General features: G+C 34.8%; 3 protein-coding genes across 5 annotated transcripts in view; 1 reads left to right on the top strand and 2 right to left on the bottom strand.

The window, feature by feature from the left end:
* Nucleotides 1-473: 473 nt before the first annotated feature.
* On the bottom strand, nucleotides 474-5,790 carry LOC106870947 (vesicle transport protein SEC20). The gene is made up of 7 exons (XM_014917189.3): nucleotides 5,276-5,790; nucleotides 4,668-4,724; nucleotides 3,305-3,391; nucleotides 2,128-2,219; nucleotides 1,889-1,990; nucleotides 895-1,016; nucleotides 474-690 (listed from the first exon to the last, which is right to left on the bottom strand). The coding sequence occupies exons 1-7, from the start codon at nucleotides 5,354-5,356 to the stop codon at nucleotides 497-499; spliced, it is 735 nt and encodes a 244-aa protein (XP_014772675.1). The 5' UTR covers nucleotides 5,357-5,790; the 3' UTR covers nucleotides 474-496.
* A 44-nt stretch (nucleotides 5,791-5,834) lies between these two features.
* LOC106870946 (peptide-N(4)-(N-acetyl-beta-glucosaminyl)asparagine amidase) lies at nucleotides 5,835-15,056 on the top strand. Of its 2 annotated transcripts, none has more exons than XM_014917188.3 (5): nucleotides 5,835-6,199; nucleotides 7,948-8,151; nucleotides 8,804-9,977; nucleotides 11,446-11,559; nucleotides 13,786-15,056. In XM_014917188.3, exons 1-5 carry the CDS (start codon nucleotides 5,975-5,977, stop codon nucleotides 13,950-13,952), a joined length of 1,884 nt encoding a protein of 627 aa, XP_014772674.1. In that variant the 5' UTR covers nucleotides 5,835-5,974; the 3' UTR covers nucleotides 13,953-15,056. The 2 variants fall into 2 exon arrangements, with proteins under 2 accessions (XP_014772674.1, XP_052828122.1); XM_052972162.2 differs by lacking the exon at nucleotides 5,835-6,199 and adding an exon at nucleotides 6,495-6,599.
* The window catches only part of LOC106870933 (N6-Methyl-AMP deaminase), a 16,997-nt gene continuing 10,681 nt past the window's right edge, over nucleotides 14,049-20,364 (bottom strand). For both annotated transcript variants that reach the window (XM_052972164.2, XM_089360989.1), the window contains exons 5-9: nucleotides 20,246-20,364; nucleotides 18,777-18,857; nucleotides 17,466-17,601; nucleotides 17,230-17,330; nucleotides 14,049-16,172 (exon numbers count right to left, since the gene is read on the bottom strand). The exon at nucleotides 20,246-20,364 is cut by the window's right edge and continues 178 nt beyond it. In XM_052972164.2, coding sequence (XP_052828124.2) covers nucleotides 15,987-16,172; nucleotides 17,230-17,330; nucleotides 17,466-17,601; nucleotides 18,777-18,857; nucleotides 20,246-20,364 — 623 coding nt within the window. In that variant the 3' untranslated portion in view covers nucleotides 14,049-15,986. The remainder of the gene's footprint in view (nucleotides 16,173-17,229; nucleotides 17,331-17,465; nucleotides 17,602-18,776; nucleotides 18,858-20,245) is intronic.

The following is a 20,364-nucleotide window of genomic DNA, read 5'->3' as shown; positions in this document are numbered from 1 at the left end:
ATGTAGCTGGTCAATTCAAAGAAACAGAAGCTATTGTACCAGTGACAAAAAAAGAAAAAAAAAAAAGAAAAGAAAGAGCACATCAGTAAGCTAGTGGTTGTAGTGTGTTGATGAGCAAGTCTTTGCCAATTAGATGAATGTCCTTCTTCTGGATGTAGTCAGCGATGTCTGTATGTTTAGCAGCAACATTATCTCATATATGTGAACAATATTCTAATGTGAGGCTTAGCTGAGTTTTCTAGCAACTGATCAGAGCAACAATATCTCCTGACCCAAAAGACAATTCTTACTATTGCTGTTAAGGGTTTTGTAGACCAGAACCAGAACATTTGTTATAGCTATCCTGAAATAAGAATTTTCCTGTGTATAGACTCTGTAGATTTACTTCAAAATAGCCATTTTAGCCAGCCTGTTAATAAATTCAATCAACATGTACAAAACACTTCTAAGGACATAACTAATAAACTCAAAAATAGATAAGAAACTAGAAAACTTTTTATTTGGACCACAACCTTTTCTTTACAATGTATAGCACAGTAGCAAAGAAAAACACTAATGCAAGGATTATTAGAAGTCGATCAGTAAATTCCCTTCTGTTGTATTTGGAGAGAAGTTTCTTTGAAGTGTGAATATGGCCGGACATTCCTTTAAATTCTTCATGAGTTTCATCCACTGTCTTGGAAGAAGAAGCTATATAATATAAATACAGAATACTCATCCTCAAAAATGAATGAATTAAATAAAAATATAGTTTGAATAAAAAGAAATATTTAACATTTGAAGAAATATTGCATTTGCATTTGAAAGTATCATTGTTGCTATTACTAGAAGCATTCAAGATTGAACAATGTTCAAATGGTGAAATGTGTTTTAAAAAGATGGAAGGTTTCTTACCTAAAGTGTTGATAGTGTGTTCACTTTGTTTCACTTGAGTGGCCATCATGCGGTTAAGACTAAGTAAATTATCAGTTATACTATTTGCTGTTCTAGATAATGCTTGGTGGTTGCTTACTTTCCTGTGAATGCAAAATATAAATTCAAACTCTGCTTTCCAAATCTCATCTTTGAAGTCAACATCATGTGTGTGTGTGTGTGTGTGTGTGTGTGTGTATTTAATATTTTAGGATTAATGGGTACATGTTGATTATTGTGTTGAAGTATTGAGTAGATCACTGGCACAGTTTGGGTTACCTGGTGTCATCCACTGTCGGGGTGTGTTTCCATTAGATCTACTATAGGATCTACTGGCAACGGCCACACTCAAAATAGTGTATTTTACGTGCCACCTGCACAGGAGCCAGTCCAGCAGCACTGGCAACGATCTCACTTGAATGTCTTTACACATGCCACCGGCACAAGTGCCAGGAAGGCAACGCTGGGCACAGGTGCCATCACGATTTCACTTCTGCTTACCCCAACAGTTCTTCGCAAGCAGAGTTTAGTGTCCAATGAAGGAGATGACGTTGGCATGGGTGCCAGTCATCGAATTTAGTTCGATTTCGGTTTCACTTGCCTCAACAGGTCTTCGCAAGTGCAGTTTAGTGTCCAATGAAGGAAGGTACGCATAAGTGGGCTGGCTACACCCCTGGCAGAGGCCTTGGATTTAGGTCTCACTTGGCTTGCCGGGATATATATATAGGATATTTTCAGTCAGAAATATTTTTGCAAACTGTTGTATGTGGGACTTACTACACTTTTGAAAAATGCTAAACCGTTGTACTACACTTTGACAATTTTCCTATCTTGGGATCTGAAGCATCCAACCCATACTAGCACGGATGTTAAATGATGATGATGGTGATGATTAACAAAGAGCTGCATATTATTTTTAGATTAAAACAAATAGTTTTAAAACACAAATTTTGTGAAAATCATCAAAGAAAATCACCTTTGTTTTACGGGAGATTCAACTGAAAAGAATTCTTCTCTTAAACGACGATCTAAAGTCATCTGTGCTGTCAGCTTTGCTTTCCGTAAAGAGTTAACACTACTGCAATTTTAAAAAGATAATCATGCATAAAGGATTATATAAAATGTCAACAAGTTGTTCAAAAAAGTTTTTGTATGTTGAGCAAAATCAATGACAGAAATCAGGTGAAACTAGAACTAATAGAGTGTAAAACAAACCTTAATAAAGCTTGTTGATGAGTTTGAACTTGCTTCATAATCATGCTCTGGTTATTTTCGATCTCTTGTTCTTGAGCCAGCCGTTCTAACTCCTGTAGGCAGGAAGTGAAAACATCAATATTCTTTATTCAATTTATGTATATATTGTCAATTTATTCATATATTTTTACAATGTAAGTGTAGTTGCTAGAATAAGAATAGCCTGTGCAAAGTTCAGAGAGTTCTTACCTCTGCTGGTGACAAAGGGCCTCTCGCTCAGAGTAAAAAGCAGACTGTATGACGTATGTGTACGAACAGCCATGCTACATGGTAGTGAAACATGGGCTGTGAGTGCTGAGGACATGCGTAAGCTTGCAAGGAACGTAGCCAGTATGCTCCGATGGATGTGTAATGTCAGTGTGCACACTCAGCAGAGTTTAAGTACCTTGAGAGAAAAGTTAGACCTAAGAAGCATCAGATGTGGTGTGCAAGAGAGACAACTGCGCTGGTATGGTCATGTGGCAAGAATGGATGAGGATAGCTGCATGAAAAAGTGCCACACCTTAGCGGTTGAGGGAACCTGTGGAAGAGGCAGGCCCAGGAAGACCTGGGATGAGGTGGTGAAGCACGACCTCCGAACATTAGGCCTCACCGAAACAATGACTAGTGACTGAGACCTTTGGAAATATGCTGTGCTTGAGAAAACCCGGCAAGCCAAGTGAGACCAATTATTAAACAATACATAATGTAAAATAGACTTATGATTGCTTACAAAGGGAACACAGTTTTGGAATGAAATGCTAAGAAAATGACTGCTGCATTTTTTGTTGTCTTGGTATGTGAAAGAATATGGTGATTGGGTTCGTCTTTCATTGCCAAGTATTCTTGCAGATTTGTTGATTGTGTGTAGACTCTTGCAAGAACAGTCAACTAGGACTGTCAATTGCACATGGTTTTTTTTTTGCAAGATTTTTGTTTCTTTCAGCTATTACACTATGCAATACATTGTCTTTAACAAAGTATTTCATTCTAAATTAGAAACCTAAGCCATGTGGTTGCAAAATAAATTTCTTAACCACAGAGCCAGGCCTGTGCCAATATATTTTGTAAAATTCAGAATTATGTCATTAAAAAATGGTATCTCTTTACTAAAAATAAGAAAAACATTTAATAAATGTACTATCATAAGAATACTTACTTTGATTTTACTTCTCAGCTTGGTAAGCTTATCATTTGCAAGTAAATTTAGTTCCTCCAGAGAAAGTAAGGTAGGAGTTTTGGAGTTCTATTTAAAACAGTAATTAAAAGAGGGGTTTTAAACATTTTACTATAATAATAATAATAATATCAGAACACTACTTCCATTATCATCATCAATTTTAGATTTTCTGTCCTTGCTTGTACAAACGGTGGAACTAGTTTCCCCAAAAAGGGAACTTAATGTTCTATTAGCCTGAATCATATTATCTATGATGCCCAACTTTCAAACACCTAATCTAATTGTTTGCCTTCTGTATTCTTTAGCCTATTTTGAGTGACTATTAAATCAATTTTTTTTAATCACATTTCTTCAAGTACCTACAACCATGATGTATTTTGCCATACAGTACCAAGAATCTGTTCTCAATTTCATGCTGTTGTCTCTGTCGATACCATCAATGTAATCAAGTGGACTTTGTCCTCTATTATTTCTGTCTCTGGCCAACCAGTATGCTTCTTCCCAGGTGATGTTCAGTCTACATAGGTCTTCTTTGAAGGTACTATGCCAGATCTTCATTGGCCAGCTTCTTTTCTTCTTACTTTTCAGCAGCATCTAGCCCATGGCTGTTTCGGCAAGCCTCTTCTCTGGTAGTCTTAGTATGTGTCCAGCCATTCTTATTCATCATTCAGTTACAATTCCACCAGATAAGAGATCAGGGCAATCTGTCAAAGGCTTTCTCCAAATCAACAAAAGCCAAGTACAGAGGTTATCTTTGGTTATGTATTTCTGTAGGGACGTAAACACACCAGCATCAGTTGTCAGGTGATGTTGGGGGTGATAAACACAAACACACATATATACATATACACGACGGGATTCTTTCAGTTTCCGTCTACCAAATCCACTGACAAGGCTTTGGTCGGCCTGAGGCTATAGCAGAAGACACTTGCCCAAGGTGCCACGCAGTGGGACTGAACCCAGAACCATGTGGTTGGTAAGCAAGCTACTTACCACACAGCCACTCCTGTGCCTGATATACAACAATATCTGTTTCAACACAAGACTTCACATCAGGAATCTTGCAACACAAATTCATAAACATAAAAAAGTAATAACTTTCTTAAACTTATTTCCAATATGTTAACTAAACTCTACTTCATATATGTATTAAAAGATATTTCATATACCTTCAAGTCATCAATCACCTTCAGCTCTTGTATGCTAAAGTGAACCTGTAGCATACTTATTACACAAATTAATATTTATTACAACATTCACAGTATAAATTTTGGCAAATATTGTCTAGATATACAAAGCTAAATAAACTGCTCAAATGAAAGAATAAAAACCAAAAACTTACAAAGTCTCCATCACCAGTAATCTTTGATAAACTTGTAGTCTCATATTCTCGGATATCCTGCAAAATAAAACTTATCAACAAAAATCATTGAATTAGAAATTTTTCAAAACAATTCAAAGTTTTAACTTTCCTTCCTTTTCCAAGTTTCATTATAACATCTAAAGACAAAGCAATTATCCTGATTATTTTTTATATTACAAAACTGATAATATTCTTGAAATTGTGCCTCATATCAAAGTTATGCAGCTATGGCGATCTTTCGATACCAGTACGAAATATCGGCCTTTTCCGTATCCGAGTTTTTTTTTTTTTTTTTCTTAGTGAATATCGTACGGGTGAAAGGATCAAAGTTTACCTACATCTGTAGGAATACCAGATCGCCCTTGATTGGTTCCATTTCAATCAACTTCAGAAGGATGAAAAGTAAGGTTGACTCCAGTAGAAGCACAACATAGCACTTTGCCTGATGCTATGAGGATTCTGCAGGTGCGACACAAGTTCACATTTACCATTAATACCTTTAGAAAAATGGCTTTAAACTAGCCATTTTTCCACCTCTCCGACACAAACGGACCTTGTGCGGTGTCAAAGAAATCAAATATTTATACCTGTATTAACGCTTGAACTTCTAGATCAAGTTTCACGATTTCTTGTAAACATATTTTTACGTGGACGTCTTCGGCTTCCATTTTTAACCGGTGTAAGGTGAACTTATTCTCCCTCTAAAATAATATTCCGTATCTTAAAAGCGAACTTCTTAAATAGGGAATTTTAGATTCTGTTGTGTCTGAGGAATTCACATAAAGAATCTTGCAAACCAAATCCAAAAACGAATTTAAGAGTGTTGCTCTTCTTTTTCCGCATAAACTTTGCACAATTACAAGCAAAATAAAATTTTGAAAATATTTGAATTCAAATTACGACAAACGTAAATAAACAAACGAAGTTTGCTTTTAGATGTCTCGTGGAGCTTTTAGGTGTTTTCACTCAATAAACACTCACAACGCCTGGTCTGGGAATCGAAACCGCGATCCTATCACCGCGAGTCTGCTGCCCTAACACTAGGCCATTGCGCCTCCACTATGAAATGTATTACCTTCCTGTGAAATGTGACAAATAAATCGAAGGGGGCGGGGCTGTAAAGAGTAAAATAGAATTACGTCCCTTGACATAGTTTAACCTAAACGTTAAACGTAATCATATACTGACGCTTCTAAAATCTTGATGTGTATTATATATTTATAACTTCAAAACTCTTGATTTTTCTGCTTTATTTTATAGCTGATACATATCTACCAAAGTTTAATATGGCACATGGATATAATTATGACTTTTTAAACGACATATGTGACAATCCACAAAGCGTGGTTGATGATACATTCCGTGTTTTACTTAGGATTTGTAAGAATATAACAGACAACCCTGGGGAGAAGAAATACCGTCGCCTTCGTATCGGGAACCAGATTGTACAAGAAAAAATCTTGCCTGTTGACGGAGCTTTTAACTGTCTATTAGCAATGGGCTTCCAAGAGGTTAGCTTTTTTCTATTTCCTTTTATATGCTTGGTACTTTCATATATGTATATAATATGTATAAAAGCAAAAGAACGTTAACGTGGCATCTTGGGCAAACGTCTTCTACTATAGCCTCGGGCCGACCAAAGCCTTCTGAGTGGATTTGGTAGACGGAAACCGAAAGAAGCCCGTCGTATATATGTATATATATATATATATATATATATATATATGTATATGTGTAGGTAATCTTCAAGTTTAGGGGGATAAAAAAAAATATTCAAGGGAAGTAACTGAACGTCTTACCACTATTCTCCGTACATCTCTGTTTATAAATAAATCACACACGTGATTTGATTGACGTTAGGGTTATGGTGTGATTTATTTATAAACAGCTAGAAGAAAACGGATAATACTGGTAAGTCGTTCAGTTATTTCCCTTGAATTTTTTTTTTTATCCCACTAAACTTGAAGATTACCATATATATATATGTGTGTGTGTCTGTGTTTGTTTCCCTAGCATTGCTGGTGTGTTTATGTCCCCGTCACTTAGCGGTTCGACTAAAGAGACCGATAGAATAAGTACTAGGCTTACAAAGAATAAGTCCCAGGGTCGATATGCTCGACTAAAGGTGGTACTCCAGCATGGCCGCAGTCAAAGGACTGAAACAAGTAAAAGAGAGCCGACGAGATTGTATCGTAGCTCATCGCTCCGACATTCGAAACTGCGTACTAATAATGACAACAGTTTACTGTTTGCTCTATTAATTATACCATATATATATACACACATACATATATATAAATATATATATATATATATATATATATATATATATATATATATATATATATATATATATATATATATATATAATACAAATGATATGTGAGCATATGCATATATACATACATATATGTACATACCTACATCGACATGTATATACAGATGCATATCCGGGTACAGGACGTCAAAAAGACGTGGGCAAAAAAAGAACGGGAACATAAACAAAGCACAAAAAACGGACTTTTTTTTTTACAGACAATCCGTTTTTTGTGCTTTGTTTATGTTCCCGTTCCTTTTTAGTCCACGTTTTTTTTTTTTTTTTACGTCCTGTACCCGGATATGCATCTATATATACATGTGAAAGGAATGTACATGGCATGCACAGCTCTCTCTCTCTCTCATTTTCGTTGTGAACCCTATGCTACAAAGCACAAAATCCGGCCAAAGCACTCTCTATGTTTATGAATGCTGAGTGTAGGGCTTACTTCCAGCTAAGTACTTCTGCGGTTGTCCCACCAAGAAAACATTTGTTGTATTCTGTCTTTGCATAAACTTGCCTTATCTTGTCTAACTGACTTTAACCTAATCAATTGTGCTTCATTAGTCTTTCATTAGCTTTCATAATCTAATTCATCAATTTGATGCCTCTATATTTACCTCTCTACAGAGTATCTTTGCCTTTATAGTTGTTGCTACTTCTGCTGTGCTGTCCTGGGTAGAAAAGAATCCATTGTGTTTGAGACAGTAGAAATGTGGGCATAAATGAAGGGTTACTCAATTTAAAATGTTGGTAAATCAAGAAGATGGACATGCTGTTGAAGATTGCCAATCCTTTTAGGCTTTGTGTTGTGTGAAGTAAACCATTGTTAAAATATAAACGATCAGTTTTAAATGTTATATATATATATATACACCCTTTCATACATGAACTATCTGATTACATAAACAACAAGAAATGCTTTCTTTTAATTTTTTGCAGGATGATGAATTTCTTACTTTACCTGAATCAGACATGCTATTTGATTTGATAAGAATTCAAAAGTATATTGAAAATATAATGAAGACAGATATGAAATCAGAGGAAAAATCTGTGTTGGCAGAAAATGAACCCAAACAAGTGACAAGTTCATTCCAAAATCCATCTGAACCAAAACAGTCAATAACAAGTATAGCTCAGCAAACGGTACATAAACTGTTGTTCACAGGATCAACAGGCATTTGTTATTTTGTTTATTCACATTATTTTTGCTAGTTTTATCTGAATCACTTGTTAAGCATATGATCACTGGAACTAAGTCAGCTTATGGCTGTATGTTTGTTGTTGTTGAGTAGTTTTAAATCAACTGCTATTGAGAAGACATGTGATCAAAGACCTTACAACTGTGGCTGTCCCATCTTATATTGAGGAATAGCATATTTAGTGTTTTTCAAATATGATTTTATATGATTCAAAATAGATTTAGCTGCTACTTCAAGTAACCCTATTGAGGGTTTTTTATTTGTTCTAGCTGTATATTTAATTAAACAGTGATACCATTTTAATCATAGCTAAATAGAAATTCTTTAAAACATGTAGTAGATACTTAAAGTACCAGACTATACAAACTTAAATATCAGTGTACATTCTCAAACATTAACATCATCATCACTTTTGTAATCACTGTCCATGTCATTATAATCCTTATTGGCAGATTAATCTTTATTTTAGTTTTTATGTTGGGGTGGGTTGAACTGATCTATATGACAGAATATTGTCATCTTAATCTCGTGTTAAATTTATATTTTCTTAGGAAAGTTTCATAAATTTTATAAATAAATTTATTTTTTATTTTCAGAATGAGGAATTTTTTTATTCCAGACTTTTAATGTACGGGAAAAAAGTACGGCAGTATGAAAAATTTAGTCTACTAAACAAAGCACGTCAAATAATCCCAACAGCAGAACTGAAGGAAGAAGCCAAAATAAAGTTAGAGTCAATTTGTGATGCTGAAAGTTCTTATGCAGTTAGTTTGGAAGATTGTCTACTTATTGTTCTCTTGGATTGGTTCAAAAATAAATTCTTCAAATGGGTTGACAAGCAATCGTGTACATTCTGCAGTTGTAAAGATGTCATAGCTGTTGGTTCTGATCATCCTAACAAAGAAGAAAGCTACTGGGAAGCTGGAAATGTGGAATTATATTCATGCCCTTTATGCAATGTTATTACTCGGTTCCCTAGGTATAATAGTCCTGAAAAATTGCTTGAAACCAGACAAGGTAGATGTGGTGAATGGGCAAATTGCTTTACATTATGTTGTAGGGCCATGGGATTTGAAGCTCGTCTTGTGGTTAGCTGGACAGACCATGTGTGGACTGAGGTTTTTTCAGAATGTCAAGATCGTTGGCTCCATTGTGATCCATGTGAAAATGTTTGTGATAAACCTTTATTGTATGAAGCAGGATGGAAGGTTGAGATCAGCTACATTATTGGGTTCTCAAGAGATGATACTCAAGATGTAACTTGGCGATATTCTGTTCAACATGAGAAAGTTAAACAGAAAAGAACAAAAGTAAGTGAAAAATGGCTCCAACAAACTTTGGAAAAAATACGAACAGAGCAGAGTCTTCATTTATCACAAGAAAGGAAAGAATTAATAACATCTAGATTTACCAAAGAACTTACTGAATTCTCATCTCATAGAACACCCAAGTCTGATGAATTACAAGGCAGAACAACTGGATCTTTGGCTTGGCGCCTTCAGCGTGGTGAAACAAAGAAGCACACACCTTATATTTTTAAACCAGATAAAGCAGAACAGCAATCTAAATGCTTGTATGTGAAATATAGCTGTGCCAACGATATTTATTATCGCCCTTATTCTAGTAAATCAGAAATTCATTGTTGGCAATCGCTACTATTCTCTTATAAAGATATTTTTCGCAAAGAAGAAAATGATTGGAAAAAGGTTTACTTATCTCGAGTTGAAGGTTGTGAATTTGGTGAAGTGAGTTGGAAATTTGATGTTTCAGGTAAGTTGATTTTTATTGATATTTTACTTAATGGATAGTTGTTGAAACATCTATATTAGCTGGCATTACTTTTGCTTCAAATAGAAATGTTTTTATGTCTAATTTTATTATGTTCTTCATGTTAGTCAAAACAACTAGAACTGTAGTTTTGTATCATAACTCTACTGTGTATCTATTTGATATTATAATCTGAGTACCCTATTCTGTTATAACTTATGATCCTTACAGCTGTAGAGATCACAAAAGAAATTACATCCATTCTACTTTGTAAAGACACATCCGTCTTTCCTGTCCTTTTATAAACACACTTTAGATCAGGAATGTTTGGATTCCTTTATAATTCCAGGACACAAATCAAGAAATTGTCTTTTTTTGTTGATGGATATCAATGAAAATTTAAAATAGCTGAGATTTTGAATGGCTTGTTTATTTTGAAGCATATTTTCTTACAAGTGGGAGGACTGTATGTTGCTATCATTATTGTTGTTTCTGATAAGCTAACTTTTAATGATAGTTTTACTTGTCCAATTGGGTTGTTGTAAATTTATCTATATTAGCTGGGAAACTTCTCAACTCTATATTGCTTCATATTACTATTTAGATTTTAATCAAATTTGATTGGATTTTTAAAAGTTTAGTGAGAGAAGTTTATTTTAGTTTGGCTTGTAAATGATGTTTGTAAATATAAAACAAATACTACCACTATTGCTTTTCAAAATAATCTAGTATGATTTGTGTAATCAATGTATTCATTTTCTAAATGTGTGTACTTAGCAACAACTTATTAGTCACTTATCACATAGCAATCACAAAAAGCCTAATAAAGTTATCATAGATTGTATTTAAACCTACCTCTTACAATCATGCACCAATGTCCATTTAGCATTCTTTCCTGACATCTTATAATTTTTTCTCACATATTTACTATTAACATGCCATTCTTTATTTCAAGTATTGCTGCGACATACTATAGCATTTAAGTTTTCAAACTTTGTATTTATTGCATTAATACTAAGCAATCAATTCCCTGCCTCCTCCTCCTCACTTAATCAATTTCCATGTTGGCAAACTGTTAGATGCTAAATAAAGACTACCAAGAATTAACCAGCTGTCAAATTCCTGTCAAATTCAAGATAAACTGCATGAACTAAGGATAGTTATGTCTCCTTAGCTGCAATAATAAACAAAGAATCCCTTTGAAACATAAGCATAAATACTAGTATATATTGTAATAAACTTCACCTTGCAACTCCTACAAGCAGTCATTGCAAAAAATAAATAGTTTTTCCTGTTGCTCTTCCAGGGTTTGATCAATTATCTTAATTTCTTAAAATGTGGTTGTTTGAGTTTCATAGCTTAACTAAACCTGCTTAGAAATTAAAATGAAGTTGCACATTTATCCATGTGTTAACATGCCTGTTCCTTTTACCCAAAATTTCACTTCTACTTTTTTCAACTTCTGTTTTAGAATGTGGACTAACAATTGCCAAGCTTGAAGTGTTCGTATCAAGTGAAACATTTGAGAATGGTGATGTTTTATGGCAGTTAAAAAATGATAAGAATAGAATCTGGGCTATTAAAGGTATGTCATTTGTAAACTATTGAGAAAAACATAAAACATCAATGTTGATTTCTGATTAAGGCCTCAAACTTTATGGAGAGAATATAATCAATGATGATCAATTCTTTTTCTGACTGGTACTTTACTTTATTGACCCTTGAAGAATAAAAGTTGATCATAGCGAGATTTGAAAGTCTGTAGCTTTCATGACTTGATCCAACAATTTGATGCTTCTATAATTACTTCTAAGGCATTACTTTTACCTTTGTAGCAGTTTGCTATAATGTCACTGTGCCAGTCATTGGGTATGACTCCTTCCTGAACAACCTGATTAACTATACAGGTAAGTAGGCCATATCCCATCTGCCAGATATTTAAGCATCTCGGCAGTAATTCCTGATGGGCCAGTGGCTTTCTTTGCCTTCTATCACTCTAACCTTTCATCATCTGACACAAGTTCCCTTCCTCAAATACCCTGCCTCTCTCAAAATTCCTTGTCTTGCAAGTTACTTGGTGACCCTGCCAGTACTGGTGCCATATAAAAAGCATCCAGCCCACACTGTAAAGTGGTTGGCATTTGGAAGGGCATCCAGCTGTAAAAATCATGCCAAAACTAACCTCGCCTGTGCTAGTGTTACATAAAAAGCATTGAGTCTACTCTGCAGAGTGGTTGACGTTAGAAAGGGCATCCAGCTGTAAGAACCCTGCCAAAATAGACACAGTATCTTGGGGTAGTCTTCTATGTGGTTGGCTCCTGTCAACCGTCCTACGTTAAACAATGATGATCAGGGTCATGCTACTGTCAACTTAGATAGCTGGTCCTTCAGTTGGGTCCACTTTAGAAAGATTCTCCTTCTCCCATACATTCTCCACATTTAGCAGTCTTTCATAGTAGAATCACCAAGTATAAATGTACCATCAACAATCCAAACATGCTTCTCTCCCATACCATTACAATGTTCTCAGACACACTGTCTTGCAGTCCAGAACTTCTTAGGTCTCTGGTCCTCACATCACAGGACACTGGCAAACTTCTTTTGCATATAGTGTACCCCTGCTTATTCGTGGAACTAATATTTGTTCACAGAAACCACCTTATATTCGGGGAATTGTAAATATCATCTACGACTTTATGGTTTTTTTCATGCAATATATACTTTTTCACACTTTTTAAGGTTAAATTATTACTAACAGTATACCATACTTGCTGGCTTATTGGACGCTTCCTCTGTTTAGAATAACTGTGCATCTCATTGCTTGATTGTATCTCTTATTCGTGCTTTCAGTCAAAGCTTGCAAATTAGTATAATGATATCTATCTATATTTCACACATACACTCTCTCTCTCTCGCTGTATTTGTCTCTCAATAACAACAACCTCTCATTGTAATGAAAGTATGTATATATATATATATATATATATATATATATATATATATCACAACTGATGCTTCTTAGGTCCAACTTCTCTCTCAACAGAATGTAAGTACCTTGAGAGAAAAGTTGGGCCTAAGAAGCATCAGTTGTGGTGTGCAAGAGAGACAATTTGGCGAGAATGAATGAGGATAGCTCGTGTCTTCCGTACCGTTTCTTTTAAAATGGCTACCACGCAGTAAAAACAGGCCTTCCTTTCCCCGCTAAGGGAAGAAGGCAGCACAATCTCGATGATGGACTCAGCTGATAGCTGTACTCTTCCCCTTACCCAAGCTACTCACGACACAGCCACTCCTGCACCTATCTAAAAATTTCAGATATTTCAACAGCAGACAAGAAATGTTCAACAGTATATATGCTTAAAGTATGATATACAGGTCGCTTATTTGAACTAATACTGCTTCTGTTGCTCATAAAAAATTTTTTTATTGAGCCCACTGGCTTAATGCGACATCTGTAGCCTTTCAATCACTGTTTAACAATTAACAAGTTTCACTGGGCATTCATTGGATACCTGCTACTGATGAAGCCCTAGTAAGCAAAAATCCAGATTTAGGAATGCTACCACCTCTGCTGTGTGTTTTTCATATGCTACTAATATATTTGTGTGTTTTTTTAGCTTTATACATCTGTAAGTGATGCTTTCTCTAAACAAATACCAGGTTAGAAGGCTTTCAACAGTTATATATGTTTTAAATATGATATACAGCTTGCTAACATATAATCATATGATATATATATATATATAGTTCAAAATTTGTTGTGCCATTAATAATTGGAATGATTTGTAAACATAAACTATTTTTCAATCAGGTGGTTCCCTACACAATATCAGTGATATAAAAGGAAGCAAAACTGTATGTTTATCAGCACAGCTCCATGGTGGACAAGGTGACGTTGCATGGCAGCATGCTCAGCTGTTTCGACAATGTAACACGAGCAGCGAATGCCCTTTGCAGTTAACTTTACACCTGCAGTAAATGGATTTGAAATAGCATTGACATAATTCCTGAAAATGCATCTGTATGAACATGGATATTTTATTTGTAAAAAAGAAAAACTCTTCAGCTCTCAGGTGAGGTTAAAAGAGAAACGTTTATTTTCAAAAGTACAATTTTCTAACATGAGGTTACTCAGCACTTTTATCATTTTAATTTAATTGACTAAAATTTGCTGTAAATGATTTATTCTTGCAAAAGAATGTGAAGTTGTTACATTCTCAGTTTTTTTTTTTTCCCCTAGCAACATAATTCCAACTAAAAACTGAAAGTAGGTGATGGACATGGTTCATACAAAACTTTGGAAATTTAGCTATCATGAAAACCTATTTCTATAATTATATTTTTTAAGCACCCACTACACTTTCGGAGTGGTTAGCGTTAGGAAGGGCATCCAGCTGTAGAAACTCTGCCAAATCAGATCAGAGTCTGGTGTAGCCATCTGGTTCACCAGTCCTCGGTCAAATCGTCCAACCCATGCTAGCATGGAAAGCAGACGTTAAACGATGATGATGATCATCATCAATTTTAACTTTTGGCATTTTCAACTGTAATAAATCTGTTTTACAATTGTTCAGGCATGAACACCACTCTTTCTTTACATTTGGCTTTTGAGTTTCAAATCAACAGATGTGAGCCTTAGCCATAATTTTTGTGGCTCTGAACTTTGCTCCTTTAATTGAAGTATTATATTTCTATAATGTTACAAAGCAATGTGGTTTTAGCATTCATCTTAATCTGACTGAACCAACTTATATCACCATGCAATGTTGGGGGGACAAACGCAGACACACAAACATACATTCATATATATATATGATGGGCTTCTTTTAGTTTCCGTCTCCCAAATCCTCTCACAAGGCTTTGGTCGGCCCGAGGCTATAGTAGAAGACACTTGCCCAAGATGCCATGCAGTGGGACTGAACCCGGAACCATGTGGTTCATAAGCAAGCTACTTACCACACAGCCACTCCTATGCCTGTTAGTAGAATTTAGTAAATGAAAACTGTGTAGAAACCTATTGTGTGTGTGTGTGTGTGTTCATGTATACCAAGTAGCCAATAAACTAGTACTTTCAAGCAAAAATGTTTTGATATTTTTTTGTCATTCTTACTATTGTAAATGCTATGATTGTGCCATTGGCAATCTGTAACTAACGATGCTATTGTCTACAAAATGGAATATAAAAAGAAATTTACTATAGAAATATTAACATGTCAGTTCATCACCATTTTCTTTTCTTTCTGAACAGTTACTTTGGCAACCACAGACTCTGCAGCTTTTCTTCTTCATTCTCATTTATTGCATAAATGTTTGTATGATAAATATGCTGACTAAAAGGTATGCATATTTTTAAAAGTTCGTATAACAATGAGGAGACTATTAATAGATTTGTGCAGATCCTAAAGACAGCGTCCATTTTGCAAACCCTTTACACCCACCATCCCTCCCCCATTTCCATCACCATTTCTATTTAAACATACATGGATTGCTTCCCTGGCAACTCATGTACTCCACCTGAGTTGTGGGTATGGATATATATATTTTGGCTACTCTCTTCCATGTACCATATACTTGTAGGCATGTGTCTGTATAAGGAAAGTTGGACATGGAAGGAATCAGATGCAAGAGAGTAGACTATATTGGTTTGGACATGTGATGGAAAACATGTTAAATGATGATAATGATTCTCACCAACTAATATTTTAGCTTAGGAAATACAGATGTGAAAGATTCTTGCTTTATTTGATTATAATGCTTTTCTCTATTCTATAATGTCAATTCACATTTTTTTTTTTTTGTTGTCTTTTACATGCATTCTTCTCTGAATGCATAAATGATTTATTTGTTAAAACCATTAACCACTGAACTGTAAAATAAAACTGGAGAGCATTTGTTTCAATTCGAATGGTGGATAAATTGTAACATATGAACTTAGACCGATAAGGTTAGTAGTCCACCATCGTGCCCTCACAATTATTTTATGCTACTTTCAAAATGAGGGGGAAAATGTTTTTAAATTGAACCTTTGATTTCTTTCCATTTCAATTTAAGCCTATTTTTAGTATCTTCATTGGCAAAAATATAATCAATGGAATTGTAAGAAAGTTCCCAAACATTCTCTTTTGTCAAAGAAAATGCCTCTGCAACTAAGCCATATTCTTTTGAAAGGTATGTGTTGAATATTCCTGCACCATCAGTCTGAAATAAATACAAGAAAATGTTACTCAAAATCTATCATAAATTAAGGTTAAAACATACAAATTTCCATTTCCTCAAATACTTTCATATTTTGGAGTGATAATATTTAGTGATGGTTCCTTTATGATTTTTTTCTTTTTTTTCTGTTATTTTTTATCAGACCACTACTACCTGCACATTACCTTGATAAACACCTGATTCACACACAGACCTTATGCTTGATTTGCAGTGGTTACCATTCTATGGCTTTTCAATAGTTCTTCTTTAGACTTGTGTGAAATCAAAGATGATCGTACAGTGAGAAAAACTAGAATGAATTATTTGTCCTTTTTTCCATTTCATCAACATCATTTAATATCTGTTGTCCATGCTGGCATGGGCTGGACGATTTGACCAGGGCTGGCATGCTGGAAGGCTGCACCAGAATCCAGTCTAATTTGACATGGTTTTCTACGGCCGGATGCCCTTCCTGACACTGATGACTCACTATGTCTAGTTTCTTTAAGAGCCTCCACAAATACAGAGAATGAAACTCTGTCAAAGCCTTCTCTAGGTCAACAAATGCTAAATATAGGGACTTACTGTTATAATTTTTTCCATTAATTATATAACCTAGTCCAACAATTCAGTGCCTCTGTAATTACTGCTCTCTAGTGCATCTCCTTTGCCTTTGTAGTAGTAATTGTTCATTATACTATTACTATACCAGTCAGTCACTGGGTGTTCCTGATAGACCATCAGCCTTCCACTTTCTTTCATATATATGTGTTTTCTACTATACTACTGTCAACTTCAATGGCTGGTCTTTCTGTTGAGACACTACTTGGGGTAGTTTTAACAGAAGAAATGATGTATAAACAGAGATGTAAATCACCATCGTGTTGTTCATCTATCACTTTGACTGCCTCAATTACCTTTTCTATGCATTTCTCTGCTAACAATATGCCAACTCTACCTACCTCTTGATTGTTTCCATCTAGAAAACTTTAAACCCTTGTTCTTTGTTCGCAATTAAAAACAAAAATTTTTGAATTTATTAAATAACTAATTAACTTACCGCAATGATGACTGGATGATTCTGTCGATACCAGAATCCAAAGTGATGTTTGTCTGTACTTGCAACAGTACCAGATTTCAGGTTAGATGTTATGCAACATTCTGAAGAAAAGCACAGAATAACTTATTTACATTCAGGAAGAATTATGTGCGAAATTACTATTTTAATTTTAAAGAATTAAATAGTCCAAACTGTCTCAAAATGAAAGAACTGAGATAAATTGTTTTTTCTCTTACCAATTGGAATATTTTTTGATTTGACCAAGTCCACCATTTCTTGTGTACCCCCAACATGAGGGTGAAGGAAAGTACCATGACCAATCCTATCTGGTTCTACAAGGAGAAGCTGTTGAGATTCTGGTGCATTTTGTACCTGGTTAGAGTGAGATCGTTTTAATTAAAATATTTGAAATGAGCCCAGTCCAAGTTTGCTTTTTGTGTTTGAAATGTATGCAGCAAAAGTTTAAAACAGTAATGCCTATGGAAATAATTCAAATATAACAATTCAAACTTCGTTATCTTCTTATCCTATTAAAGCAAATAAAAAGATGAAAATATAATTGTTTTCAAACTATTATCATTCAAATATTTTGTAGGGGGAGGGAAGTTTAGTGGACATCCAGCAGAGACTTCTCTTCATCTGTCTTGTCAATTCCCTTGTCATAATCATCCAGTTTGGTTGATGATGCTTTGAAATACTGTGTTAAGTCAAAAGTTTTGCAATATTTAGGTAACATATTTGCTTTATTCGTCAGGTTAAAACAAAAGCATTCAAAGTAGAGGCCATCATGTTGCACCGTCTGAAACCACCTTTACGCTAGCTCTTTGATCCCATGCTGATACCAGTCCTTGTCATTCAAGGCAAAGAACTCCTTCACTGAATCTTCCATCCTCTCTTGGTTGATGAAGTGTTGTCAATGCAGAAAGCAAGCCATGAATGCTAAGCTGCTTTTGTTGTAACTTGATGAATAAAGCAAATAAGTTAGCAAAATATTGCAAAACTTTTGACTCAACACAATAAAAACCCAAGAGACAGAATGTAAAATGATATTCCTTAGACAGTGTCCATAGAAATGACTAGGTCTAAACATGAGAAGAGCAGGCTGGTGGTCAATATCATATGAGTTAGTACTGTTAATATGTTGGTAAACGTAGTAGTGAGGCTGATACTAGTTGAAAGAATGCAAAAATAAGGATAGACTAAAGAAGTCTTAAAATGAAATACTTAAATAAAGAAAATATCATGGTTATTAGAATAACTTGATCTCCCAAATGATTTTGGTCTGAGACATATAGGAATAAATTAACAGCAAACTTTAACACAGGGAAAAATATTTGAATGATGATAACAGTGACTCTACAATAAAATTCCTTGTTAAGATGTTCAACGAATATACTTGATTTAGTCTACTAATTACAACATGGATACAAGCATGAAAGGTAAATGAAGAGTCTTAATGAAAAACTTTACTTTTAGAGATATTGGTGTTTAAATCAGTAAGGAACCTGCACAAAAGATATATAAATATAAAATAAAAATATATGAACCTCAGCAATATGAACAGCTAGCTTTAGGCCACGTGCCTTGGCATCCTTTAATACTGGTATAAAGTCTCTGGCATCATTAATCTGAAAACAAAATAAATAGTTGTACAATATCTGAAAATACTAATTTGATTAATTGACGGTTTCTGTCAATGTAAACATTGTAAGGAATGTTGATGACTCAATTAGTAAATTCTACTTGTCCATCAAATTGAAACATAAACCAAACTGATTTGACTATATATTAGAGGGGACAGCAATATATATGATCAATATTAAGTTGTAGCATAAAAATCGGATTAAGTGTCTCACTTAAGAAATCAATAGTTACTTTTTTGAGCCACATATATTACATTCCTTTTCACTAACCATTGCTCCACAAATTTATTGCTTTCATCTATGAGTATTCCAGTTGTTCAATTAACTAGGCTGCTTTCACATTGAATTAGCATGTAAATGGCTAATTAGGACACAGGCACATGTACCCTAAACGTAATCATCAGCTAAAACCAGTGTGATAGTGTTTGACAAGGTGGCTCTTTAAATTACAGGTATGGCTAAATGAGGATTGCAAAATCCTGTAGGATGCAATGATTCAATGCGACCATCAGATTAAATATTGAAAACCTGACATTGTTGTAGTGAAAATAAAAGACAAAAACTTGCCTGATAATTGACATAGCATATCCTGGTGGCAACGGAACTGAAGAGAAAGAAGGATTCCTCACTACTCATGTGGTATTCAGGTCATTAATTGTGATTCTGGAACTGCAATCCCTCCAGATATAATATATTTTGTCTGCTAACAGAGAAGGGCTTGGAAGTGTCCAGCATTGAATAACATATTATTGCCATCAGCCCACTTGTATTTGCATATAACTCTTGCTGCAGGTTCGTGTCATCTTCAGGGTTTTGTATACCTGTGAGACTTTAATGTCATCTGCATAGCATGCAAGGGTGGCTCTCTGTGTGGATAAGGACATATCTGAGAAGGCCACTATGAAAAGTAGTGGCCTCAAGACAGTGCACTTGATGCTACATACCTCAGTTCACCTGCATATAGATAGCAAGGTTTGAAGTTGTTCCTTGTGAGTTGTAAAAGGATGAATTCATCTGATTGGATGCAGTCAAAATCCAATCAAATTAAGAGTTTTGATCAGTAAAGACAGCCATAATAATGATGGTTTATGATTCTTCATTCTCAATTTAGTATCGAACATGTCAACATTACTCAATTTTCAACTGTCACTCATATACTAGAAAAATATCTTCCTCACCGGCCTGTTATCCATTCTTTGTTCTGTATGGTGAGGTGATGCTAAACTTTGTCTTGAAATACAAAAACTCGTTTCATTATCTGGTTGGTTACAATAATACTTTCAATGCCAACTAGTGTAGAAAAATATATCTGTAATTTATTTAAAACCCATCATTAATTTCAGATGAATGTTTCACAATAAAAATAAACTGACCTTTGGATCACCACTAAAATCAATTCCAAGAACAATTCCATCAGAGTTCTGTTGTAATTCGCTAGCAATACTGACAATTTCTTGTGCAATGTCAGTATTTGTCTTCCTGTCAATAGACA

Source organism: Octopus bimaculoides, chromosome 12 (genome assembly GCF_046866305.1).
Source record: "Octopus bimaculoides isolate indiv1 chromosome 12, ASM4686630v1, whole genome shotgun sequence".
NCBI classification, from domain to species: Eukaryota; Metazoa; Mollusca; class Cephalopoda; order Octopoda; family Octopodidae; genus Octopus; species Octopus bimaculoides.
The sequence above is the reverse complement of the archived record's forward strand: the minus strand, read 5'-3'. Positions and strand labels throughout refer to the sequence as shown.